This window comes from Lagopus muta, chromosome 12, assembly GCF_023343835.1.
Source record: "Lagopus muta isolate bLagMut1 chromosome 12, bLagMut1 primary, whole genome shotgun sequence".
Classification (NCBI taxonomy): Eukaryota; Metazoa; Chordata; class Aves; order Galliformes; family Phasianidae; genus Lagopus; species Lagopus muta.
Genome location: NC_064444.1, coordinates 9,518,036 through 9,530,991, shown reverse-complemented (window position 1 = coordinate 9,530,991; position 12,956 = coordinate 9,518,036). Strand labels below are relative to the sequence as shown.

At 40.7% G+C, this 12,956-nt stretch overlaps 1 protein-coding gene across 3 annotated transcripts in view; it reads right to left on the bottom strand.

Moving 5' to 3' along the window:
- Nucleotides 1-12,956, bottom strand: part of PEPD (peptidase D) — a 123,582-nt gene that overhangs the window by 17,740 nt on the left and 92,886 nt on the right. For all 3 annotated transcript variants that reach the window (XM_048958656.1, XM_048958657.1, XM_048958655.1), the window contains one exon: nt 487-671. In XM_048958656.1, coding sequence (XP_048814613.1) covers nt 487-671 — 185 coding nt within the window. The remainder of the gene's footprint in view (nt 1-486; nt 672-12,956) is intronic.

The following is a 12,956-nucleotide window of genomic DNA, read 5'->3' as shown; positions in this document are numbered from 1 at the left end:
TTCAAGGGAGAAATATAATCCAGCTGGTTTCCACATGCCACAGCCACCAGGATTTACCAGCCCATGTACAGCAGTGGGCTCCCACAGCTGTCTCACACATCTGGAATGGAGCAAGACTTCTCACTCCAGGTCTCATGTAGCTCAGATCCACTGCACAGCTCTCTGCCATGGCATACCCACACCTGAGCGATATGCATCACAGAGATGAATCACTGAAGAACATCACAAAGTGCACAGAAATTGAACAGATTAAGAATGCTTGGAGTAGCATCATTTGACCACTCTCCACAACAATATACATTTTAATGAAATAATAGATTCCTCTTAAGCAAGCTGTATAAAGCATTGCATTCGGAGAAAGACAGACTTAAGCACACCACTGTTGTGCCTCTGAGAAAATACAGCCATCTAACCTGCAACAGCCAAGAGAAAAGCTGAGCTATTGCAGAGGGTTAACCAACAAGGCTGTTGAGCACAAACACTAACCTCTGGGTAGCCTCCAACGTCATGCACATCGATTCCAAGTAGATGTCCAAGTCCGTGTGGCATAAATATTGCACCCAGATGAACCTTCACCATGTCATCTACGTTGCCTTTCAGAATGCCAATTTTAGTCAGCTCCTCCAGATGGACTCGGTCAGCCAGACGGTGCATATCAGGCCAGGCGACCCCTCAGAGAGCAGAAACAGGCAGCTGAGTTAACTATTGCTACAAGTTTTTAGAGGCGGCTTTCAAAAGGCAGATGCAACAGATGTGCCCTTTGTATAAAAAACAAAGGTGGAAAGAGCACATAAGCACAGAAATATTTCAAACAAGACAAAACTATCTTGGCATGCAGCAAAGCCCAGAATACTACAGACAAGACACAGCAGCATGCTATAATCCAGGTCCACATGAAAAAGATTAAGACACTGCATCTATGTCTACAGAGATGCAGGTTTATCAGCGAGTTTTTCAAAGGAGCATCAGCTGCAAAAAGCAGTCATTTAGAATTATTTTCTATAATGATTATACCTACTTAGGACACTTGAGAAGGACGGTACTTTTGTATGGATGTAGAAGATTTAAAGCCCATATTTTTCTGGCAAAGACACTCTTACAGAAATTAATGATTCCCTTGTGTTAACGAGCTGCGTAAAATACAAGTCCTCTAATACACATACTGCAACAGCATTACAAAATACTGCTGGTTGATTGCAGATAGAGTGCCAGGATACATTAGACTTCTATTATTTTGGTATAGGATACAATTTTGCTTGACAAACTCCTGGGGGGAGGAGTGAGGAAAAAAGCAGTTCTTTTGTTAGTAACAGCACTGTCTTAATTAGTTCACCATGGCTTTGAGTCATACAGAGCAGTTGCAGAGTCAAGACAACTAGGTCTAAGGTACAGTAAAAGAATGTTTTCCTTGTTCAATTTTGGCATGATTAAATAAATAAATAAACAAGCAATTTTTAAGGCCAAAGCCCCATCAAGTTCCATTGCTTTAATCCAGTTAAATACATGGCTTTAAGGTCTTGTGAACATAAATGCCATATCAAAATCATATTAGCACTCTTTGCTAACAGTACTGAGGCCTCAGAGGTTGAAATAAAATCATCCTTTGGGAGGGCTTCAATAAAATCCAGTTGTCTTAAAGAGCTCTGATACAAAGGTCACCAAGTGCTGCTCCATCCCGCATCCCATGCCCACAGATCCCACACACCTCAGGGCTCTGCACAGGTCTTTTCTTTACTAAGAATAAATCCACCTATAATCAGTTGTCTTTTGACCAGTGCTGAATGCAATTTTATTTGACAAGATTTTAAATATTCTCTTTTTTGAATATTGTGTGAATCTAAAGAAGTGAGAATTCGAATACGAAGTTATTTCACAGCTCTGTCACGATAGACCCCAATCTATTACCCGATAAAACGGAAACAATTACAATCCATCACTCAACTATTACTGACATCAAACTCCAGGTATTACCAAGTCCCAGCTGTTTTCCTAGTCATTGGAAACAGGAATACAGAATTTCTGCATGTATCTGCCAGTTCAGCTTCTGTCATTTGCAATCAATGCAGACTGTTCTAGAAGTCATCCCTTAATATTCTTTCTGGGCAAATAACATGCTCGTTTGAGAGCCCTCCCATGGTGTCCCAGGTGAATACTACTGTATTATTTTCATCCGCATGGCTGCAAAACCATGTACAATATTTGACCATGGTCAAATATTGAAGCCTCCCTCCCCTTAGGATATATACAAAGGTCAGAACTCTGCTGCTATAAGACAAAGCACAACTGTACCCCAGATGCTCTGAATAAACGTAAAACAAGGTGCCTGGGAGAGGAGCTGTCTGCTGCTTGCTGTAAGGCTTCCCTCCACAACTGCACAGCACCATTTGTCTCAATGCAAACCTACAGACTCCACTTAGAGACATATGGCACCCTTTACCAAACGCAGGAGAGACGCAACTAACAGGAGATAGAAGGGTAAGCTGATCATAGATGCAAACAGCCAAAGCACACATTCATTTTTCTGCAGAAGTTTAACAGAACAGACCAATGATACTACTCAACTAAAAAGGCTGCTATGGCTGTAAATCCCGAGTATCTCCAAATGAATCCAACACAGCCCATTCTTCCCACGCTTTCTGCTTTTTTCTTTTTCCCTCACTGAGAAAAAGCACAGCAATTTTCCCTCTCCCCCTGGAGCTCTGCGTTCTGCATCTGTTGTGGATTTTTTTCATCTTATCTTTTCATTAGAGACTGAGAACAGCAAAAAGCTCCACTGCAAAATAAATTACGGAGAGGGATGGAAACCCTGCAGCTCTGGGCTCTCTTAGATCAAGGGCAGTGCTCTGAACAGAGCCCTGCAGAAGGACTTGGGACCGCTCCTCTCCCTCCCAGGTGGTGCCACCAGCTCTGCTGGATGCAGGCAGCATTCAGAGCCCTCCGCAGTTGCACTGAGCACTGGGATGGCACTGCCCAGAGGTGCCCTGCTGACTAGATCTGAGCTCCTTCAGTAAGCCAGTGGGTCTTCAAGTAAGTGGGAGTTCAAGGATGTTAAAGAAAGCATGTTTTTATGAATGATATTTCTACTGTACTGTTTGGCATTTTTGGAGTATTATTACTCCACTCTGCTCCAAACCATGTAACCATGTGCTGTACAGCAGTCACACATACACAGAATGACCCTTCTGTGCCTCAGCTAAACCAATGGTGCCATCCCAGTCTTGTTTGCAGTGAACAGATTCCCAGCATGCTAGGAATAAACTTTTGATAATTGAGTAGAAACAGATTTTCCACCTTTTTTTTTTTTTTTTAAAGATCAGATTTGATGAGCAAAGAGGATCAGAATGCCAAGTTCTCTTCAAACATTTTCTAGTACTCTTACGGCCTCAAAAGCTTTAAGAGAAACAACTACAGCAATTTATTATCAGCAATAAGGTGAAGAAAGGAAGCCATCCTAATCAATAAAGAACTCTCCCTAAATACCTATTTTTAGCCTATTTTACAAAAGTTGCATGATGTTCACACACATCAGCTTTCAGGATTAGCCATGGTCTAGTAGAGAGCTCTGCCACTTGCTGCAAGCTGACACAGCAGAAGGCAAACATCATATTAACATTCCTGCAGCAAGATGAAATGGTTAAAAACAACTAAGATCCAAAAACCCCTCAGCACTAGTGGATCTAACACCAGTTATGTGTCACTGCAGCAGCTGATGGTGTTGCAACACCACTCTGCATTAGCCTCACACCACCAGTCACCCCAGAGGATGTTTTACTTTTTTATTATTCAGCACTATTATTTTTAAGCTTTGAAGAAGTTTATCATAGTTGCAGATATGCTTTTGTGTAAAAAGGTTAGTAACAATTATCTTTAGGCCAATTTATACACTAATTATACTCCACCAACAGATGAGGTTTAGAAAGGTAGATTGGAGGGTCCTTGGACTTTAGCTTGTACCAAAATGAGTCTGCACTCAGGAAAATCTGCTGATGAAGTGTCTGTTCCATCCTTCATTCTCTGCCAAACGAGATACTGGGTAATACAGGTCACTGAACCAACAGTTGGCTCCCCAGGATAGCTCATTAGCAGGGCTTGTTAGGCTGTGATTTGTTACCTGCTGCACAGTATACTCTTGGGTAGGAGAGCAGGGCAAAAGGCAGCTCTTCCAGCCCCACACGCAGCCCAAGGCTGTGAGACCCCCAGGTTACAAAGTGAACTATACAGCAGGGATATGTACAATAACGAAATGTGATCAATTGTGATTAAAGCATTTAAACTACAAAGGTTATTAATTTTCTGCTAACAGTATGACTGAGCTCCACAGAAGTGTGAGGTGTTGAGTTAAAAGAACAGCAAACTAAACCTGAATGTTACCCAATGTTCTTAGATGGGACAGTAAAGAGAAAGATAACACGTGTATTGTCTTACTTCTCCAGAGCTATTTCCCCTCTAATTTTCTCTTTGCCAAAACCATTGAATTTCAGATAAAACACTATGCTGCAGAACAGAGGAGGATCTACCCCATAAGGAGATCTTTTTGATCCTTCTACTGACAGCAAAGATTTTTGTTCCAAAAAAAGAGAAAGAAACGCTTCCAGTGAAACCAGCAATTAAAAGCATATCTATCTTTTCATGAACAGCCCATAACTTTTTCAATAGCAGAATGACAAGTAAGAGTTGACATATCACACCACAGCTGTTCGTCAGTTGTTGTTACCTAGCTGCTATTTTTATCCAAGTGATTATTTTCCAAAGTTTTATTACAGGCTATTCCAGAACATAAAGTCAAAGCAGCACACACAAGTAATTTAGAATTACTGCATGGTATTTAGCCACTTTGGTCGGAAAGTGCTCTGAAAAGGCCTAACAGGATTTTTTTGGCTGCTACTTAGGGTACTTTGTGGTTGTAATGTGACAATGATTAAACCACAAATGATTTAGCAGAGCTTTTTTGTTGTTCTAGGGTGGGCTGGTTTTTTTTTTTTTTTTTTCCAGCACAAATGTCACAATCCTACTAAAAAAAATAGCATGGCAAGGTTGTAGGAACTTCTCCCCAAATTGTGCTAAGGTTAAATTACACTTATTTTTTAGAGTCTACAGACAAGGGCAAAAGGCCTGGCATCCTCTGGCAGTCCCACTAAAACACAGACAGAAGATGCAATCCCTGGCCAGCCAGCCACTGGGACAGCCCAACATCTGCCAACGAGCAATAACCATATCAGAAATAAAACAATAGGTCCTTCAAAGTTTGAATCAAGTCCAGTTGAAAAACCAAAGCAAATACTGTTTAAATTATAAAATGACTTATTCCCTTTTCATTTGAGTGCTAGAAAATAATTTGCTACATTTCTGGTTTTTATGCTTTCATTATGGCAACCTAGATGGAATACCAAGCAGTTGCTCAGCCTTCCAGCCAGGTAAGGTGACTCTGGGCCACCAAAATTCCATACTTGAGCAACGACAGCATTTGGGCAACAGTGAGGCTGATCACAGCTCTGTATGCTGTGCGGGGGGCCGTTACCTGAATGAATCACAGCCAGCATTAAACACTAATTCTTCCAAAAACTTCCCCCAGAACATTAGGAGCTATCAAATAGAACCAGCAGTGACCCCCCTCCTCCCCCCCGCCTCCAACACACTGAGCCCTGTGCAAAGGACTGAGAAGCCTTGTGCTCTTTACTCATATAATGGAATTTCTTTTCAACCAGTATTCTCAAAAGTTTTAAGCAGTAAAACCAATCCTACTCATTTACAGAAACAGCATATGATGCTCTACAACACATCCTAAGCAACATTCAGAACTTCACCAATTTGAATAGATGCAGACGTGGAGCAAGAGAAGGGATTTTTTTCCATGTCTGGAGAGATGCAGTGTTTGGGCTGAACTGACTGCACTGTCAGATACTATGAATTCTTTGCACATTCCTTCCACATAGGGGTATGCTGCAAAGAAGAGGAAAAAGACTGGGGGACAGAGGGAAGTGCATGGAGGGAGTAATTACGGTGTGGAAACTTATCAATCTTTGAAGCTTTAAAAGACTGTTTAGATAAGATTTAGGGCAAACAGAATAATCTTTGTCTAGCAGGTTTGCACTCTGCCAGCTACAGCTGATGTAGTGTCAAGATCGAACGACTCATGAACTTTGTACTCCAACTGAAATTACAGCATGTAACGTGTACATTTCCTGAACACTGAACTGGAGGAAAATCAGTGCACAACACCACACTGCAGTGGGCTATTCCAACAAAGCCACTGCTAACATCAGGACTGTACGATGTTATGCTGGTACAATCTGCCACAATTAGAACAAAAGGATATATTAAAAAAAAATCTTAAAAATATTTCCTTGAAAAAAGACAGAAAACTGCTGCCAGTGTAGGCTCTAAGTTTTCATTGCTCTGCATGTGGAGCATCTTTGAAGACTCACAGAAAGTAGAGAAGTCCAGGTGCAGAGCCCAGCTGGAAAGCTGTGGCTGGGCTGTGACTCCAAGCAGCTGCCCAGGATGGCGCTGTGAGCGGCACACACTCAGCTCCAGCTCCCAGTGGAACAGCCCAAGTGTCGGGAAGTGCTGGTTTTATGCACTTGGAAATTGCTCAGCGTTATTTTTGTCTTCCTAACGTTGCAGTGGTCACTGTATGCATGGGTCAGCTCCTGTTATTAGTCACAAGCAGCAAGGAATGGCTCCCAGAAGGTTTGCAGTGAGACTCGTAGTCTGAAATCCCGCATTTCAGCAGATCAGCGTGTGCACAGAGGGACTGAGAATCTGCTGAATTTGACTTTTTCTGTTCCCTCTTGCTGTAGTTAATGTTGTTCTGGACAAGGTTTGGTTACAAGTCAAGCAACAAACTCTCCAGTAACCAATGGCACCATCTTTATGTTATGGTACCTCACAAGAATCAAGGATTGCTCCTTGACTGTCTGCACTGTTTGTGCATCCTTCATTCTTTCAGCCTTTATTTCCTAGGTGGTGACTGATGGTTTAGGCTTTTACACTGAGAACAACGGAATTAACCACAGAAAGCTGTAGTACCTCTATGTGTAAGTTTCAGAAAGCAAGTACTCAAAGGGAAGCTTATTTATGAACATCAACGATAGCAAGAAAAATAGAGCAAAGTCCATTCAATTGAGAAGATAGACAGCAGACTACAAGTATCTTTTTATAGCATAGATTGACAAGATTTATTCTCAAATCTGTCTTTAACACAATAACACAGTCTGAAGTGCGAGAGGAAAAAAATACCACAGTGTCATTCTGTAGGACTTGTGAATATTAAGTATTGGTTATAGCATGCCCTGAAAGCATTTACTCTTCAGGAGAGTTTGTATGAAATCTTCAACTTCTGCTATTACATTTTTGTCTGAGAATAATTGTTTTGTTTCAGATATTACAGCAAATTAATAACCACCAGCAGCACTTTCCCCTAAAATATGACCATCTGAACGGGAATAATTCAAATGGACACGGGAATAATTCATACGGACTTTCTGAAATTACACAAACTATAAACTAGATTGTGCTCCCACACCCTTCCCTATTGTGCTATTGTCAAAGGTCTGGTTTACAGTCCCCTTTCTTTCTAAAATATCATCTAAATTAGCTACTGGTTTTCTGCAGCAAAACACACAAGCGCACTTGCATGGTGTTCTACTGAGTACATAAGTACATCTCTGGGCTACTTAAAATAAAAAACAAATGACTTGAATGCAAAAGACATCCACTGTATGTGAAAGAGAACCTTGTTTATTCACTGAGAGGAGTACATATTAATAGCAGTTTCAATTATTTTTTTGAGGTGCAATGTGTTTTAATCTCAGTTGAATACAGCGACAATTACTCTAAAGCAGCATTCAAAATAGCAGCAGACAAAAAATAAACCTCAGTTCTTTACCAGAGATAGACTGAAGTGCTGAAGAAGTAATCTGTAATGCAATTTTGAATTTGCAGATGCTCCTAAGCATAGTTCTGCTCAATTTAGTAACAGAAACAACTGCCGATAGTATAATCTGCAGTGTCAAATCCACTAGCTATTAGTTTCCTATTAAATAGTTTTTTGGGTTATTCTGATCTCTGTTCTTAGTACTATCCTACCCTCACTATTCTTCTTTGAAGAACTGCTAGAACGTGACTAGGTCAGAGAACAAAGAATCGCACTACTACTTTGAATTCAAATTGTACTGTTTTCTGTTGCATCAAGTGGATTATTTATGAAAGTGTTAACACAGTCACTGAACATTACTCTTTATGCGATCATCACACAGAAGAAACAAGACCTGAACATTTACATATTAAAATGTTGTCAATACACCACTCAAAATTTCATATTCTGCTGTGCAAAGTACATCCCCTAGGTTTATATCTACCTTCACGAGCTTTACCATTTGAGTCTCTCAGCAGGAAACAAACGGGAAGGAGACAAAGCACTGGAAAATGAATAGGCTGCTTTTGATTTGTCCTAATTTACAACAGCCCTTGGAAAGATGTACATGGAGGAAACCAGTGACAAAAGGCCTCTCTATTATAACAAGCCTAGGAAGCTACACCAACGAACAGAAATTGTAGAAATCATGAGAAAAGGCACAAAAAGTGGACAGAGTTTCACACAGCAGCTCACCACATGTAGAGTTACAGCTGTCCAGGAGAAGATCAAGACCAAGAGACCAACAGCATTTATCAGAAAGGCATAACCTAGAAGCCAGAGGCAACATGATACTCACCATCTTGAATAGTAAAATGCAGAAGGTAGGGATAAGCATATTTACCTAAGAACTTTGGATAACAAACCAACCAACCAGAGCTACAAGTCCTACAGGGAAGCCCTATAGCAGTGCCAGCACCCTGTGGAGGAAAGGTTTCACACTGCATTGGTGAACAACTTCTGTGCAGATTTGGAACCTTTTTTTTCTTTTTCATTTTATTGAAGCAAATAAACAAAACAAGCATCAATCAGCAAATGTTCCCAGCTGCCCTCCTAAGGTTTGAATGCAATTTTGGTTCAGTGCGGACTTTGGATACACAAGTGTTTTAAATCATGTAAGTATAGAGATAGGGAATTGAGTGGTTGCCAACCTGGCCTTCCTCAACTGTTCCTTGGGAATGGTTTGCAATACAAAAAAGCCTTTTTTAAATCAGAATTTAGGATGACAGAACTTACTGATTGAGGTGTTTCAATTCATTCATTCTCTCCCAAAAACCATTACTAAGATGCATAGCAGAGATCGGAGAATGTTTTTCAGCTTCTTTTTTTGTAAAACATGCACAAGTTCTGTACAGTACTAGGAATGTTAAGTACAACAAGCTCCTTCCCTTCCCCTTCTCCTGTGACTTTCCATTACTCTCCAGAATAGGCAGGAATGTGCAGTGATCCCAGTGTGCAAAGGGACGTAAACGGAAAGTTCATGATTACTTCAATATTTAGCTCATCAATCTCAAAGATAGTGTTTGTGACCTTGTACATTCATCCAAAATAGCTTTAATTGCAAAACTAAATATAAGCATATTCCTTTTTATTTTTTATCAGCACAGTAGCAGATTGAACGTGTCTGAGAAATTTCAGTGCTGCCACTATCCTGTCCTCATCAAGTCTGAGTTACAGAACTCTAATTCCTAACATTCCTGAAATGCTTGAGATAATAATCCAAAAAATAATCATCAGAAGTCAGCTGAGAGACTGGGGACAACGTGAAAACGCTGCAACTTGTTACAGGACAAAAAAGAAGCCATTCCACAGCAACTCTGCAATCACTATTGGACCCTACGCACCACTAACAGTAAGGGATCCACTGGACAAGAGTCATACTCAAAGCTGGGTTACATCTGGATGTTCTTCATTCACAGAAACATTAAGTTACCCTTATGCTTGCAAAACAACTCCTCCCTTGCTAAGAGCTAGAGCCAGAAACTGTCATCGATTCTCATCAACAACTCTTGGTTGAGGACTGACATTTTCTTTTGTGCATTTCAGCATGTATTGAGAATCATGAGAGGTTAGAAGGGATGCCAGGAGGGTTATCTTGTGCAAGCCCTGGTTCCATACACATTTTCTAGAAGTTCTAAGGAAGGACTTTCAGCAAAGCCAATTATTTTACGCACTTATTCCAACAGATTTATATTGATCATCAACAATACTGGTCTCCCAGGTATAACTTGTAACAAATTATTTTCTTATTCAATAAAGCTATTACATCAGCATTGGATCTAACTAACATGATAAACAGAATGAGGCAGGAGCCAGGATTTAGTGAAGGGACAGAGCAGAGTGGTTACTGCTGTCTTAAGAGGAAAAACTTCAGACACCTATTTTCAGTGGCAAATTGAGAATCTGATAATGTCACCGCTGGGAATTCACAACTACTCTTGCCTTGCTCTCAGATTCCCATCAAGATGCTTGGCAACTTGCTTCAGGCATCTTTATTTTTACTTTTTTTTTTTTTAATATGCATGTTCAATAATCATTTTCCTTCCTTCAGCCAGTGCCTGGCTTAACAGTTCTGCAGTCTGATTTTCAGAAAGGCTGGATGCTCACAGCTGTGACAGAGGTCAAACAGCTGTGTTTCGAGCAAGAGCACTATGTTAAACACTCTTAAATCTCTAGTCTGGTGAATTCCAATCCTGGAATCCAAAATGAGTCAGTAGCTTTTAAAGCAGCTTTGTGGAAGGGGAACTGCTGCACACTTCCACGTGACCATGATGAAGGGCAAGAGGAGATGCTACCTGTCAGAGATACCCGTACTGCTACTGTGAGCACTCTCAGAAAAACTAGTGAGGATATTAATAATTCTGGATTCAGAGCAGGTTTAGAACAGTCAATAAACAGACTGTGGGCCAAGCATGACACAAAAGGTTAAAATAAATAAATGAATAGCTGCTCATTAGCCAGCCTTCTGGTACATGCATTGCATGAAGACAGCAGAGGGGGAAACTATGCATATATCTGCAGTGGTACTGAAGTCCCCATCATCCTAAAATGTGAAATCTCTCCATCTTGCTCACTTTCTGTATTTTAGTTTTCACAGTGGAGTTTTAAAGGGTGTGAGCTGAATTCTTTTCAGATCATTTCCACGGGTGATGTGCTCCACGAGCACACCTAGTGTGCCTCAAACACTCTAGCAAATCTAAGGAGATCAAAAAACAACAAACAAGAGAGACAAATCAAGACACTAACTTCTGGAATAAATCTGGGACACTTAGCTTTACAGTTTCACTGTTTTTAATAACTCTGTACAACGTCTATATAAAAATGAATTGTTACTGAAATCATTGTTCTGAGTAAGAAGTAGATGCTCTCTCATAGTGAAGGGAATGGAAGTGTCAGTATTTTGCACATCTGCCCCTGTATTTCAGCTTTGTGGAAGAGTAAATCTAACCCAGATGGACTCAACACATTAAGAATATCCCCTAAGCAGAAATGCAGCATTCTTCTCTGGCATTTTGGATCACGAATCTGACTTTGTAGGAAAGAAGCAATTATCCCACTGCCACACAAGCTCACTGTTTTGACTCTTTCACTTCAGAGACTTAGAACTGCTGCTTTTGTACACTATCCACATTCAATAGTATCCAAATTGCTGCTTACGCAATAGAACAGAATATGTCCTTCTCCTCTTTTATTTTATATGGATTCAGTTTGCGGCAGGAGTTGTGATGACTGCACTGAACTTGGACTATGATCCCACAGAGAGCCTTTAGCTTTCGGAGTATGTTATCTGGCTTGCAGAAGGAGCTCTGTCCTCTTTGATGGAAGGTATGAAGATCCACAGATGTGATTTGAGCTGTGTGCATTTTTGGACCACACATACAACTTAGCCAGATGAATACCTTTCTACAATAAAGTAGGATGTCTTAGAGTATTGTAAGTTATGATCACTGATAATAACAAGTATAAACAAAAATAGCAGGGAGTCTATGTCTCAGAAAGAAACTTCACTTAGCAGTTGGTTTTACATGAGAACCAAATTGAGGAAAAAAAAGAAATTCCCTCTTCTGATTGATACACATCTACATAAACCATTTAGGGTGATTAGCAAATGTGTGTCCTTCCAAAACCAGTTATATAATGCAGTATTTGGTTAGTGACTCTCTGCAGCACTTGCTTTCTATCTCGCAATGAGAAAGACTCTGGGAATGATTAACCTTCTGAAGACAACAACTAGATGTCCCCTGTGACCCTTTGCCACAAGGCATAATTAAGGCCCAGTTCTGCAGCTGGAGAGAAGTAACATTTTCTACAGTTGCTGACTCTGCTGCGTAAATTCTTTTTACTCAGCCTGCCACATTAATGGTTATTGTCATGTGAGCCAAGTCACTTGACTGTCTTTTTCCCCTCCTTTGATCTCAGGAACCCCAGAAAATAAAGACAAACAAAAATAACAGCAAAACAGGCAAGGACTCCATAATTCAGAAAATCTGACAAAAATACGATGGGCTGGGTTTTACACTTACTGACTTCAAACCCCACAAGCTTCTTTTCCTCTTTTCTAATATACCTGAAGTATTTACTTTCTTTTTGACAGAGAGAATAGATGCTGAAAGCTGCAGCCACACCACCCCGTGCTGCTCCCCTTTGTGACAGTAACAGACTCCTTCAGGAGTGATCCTGGTGCCTTCGTACATGAGCTAACCGATTAGGTTTGTTCAAGCAGGCTAAGAAAGCTGCAGCCTCTACCATAGGAACGGCCTCTCCTGTAGAGCAGCAGTGACACGTCCAGTTACATTCACCCCTTGCTGCATCCTCAGCAGCCTGAACAGTAAGAGTCACCAACCACGCTAGGAAACTTAATTTGCTCTGTTTATTTTACAGCCAAATACTGGCCTACCAGGAGATAACACTCCTCATTCAACCCAGTAGTCCAGAAGTACATGACATGGCACTTTTTCTGTCTTTCTTACTCATAGAATGGCTTGGGTTGGAAGAGAGCTTAAAGAACTCCTAGTTCCAAGCCTCTGCCATAGGCAGGGTT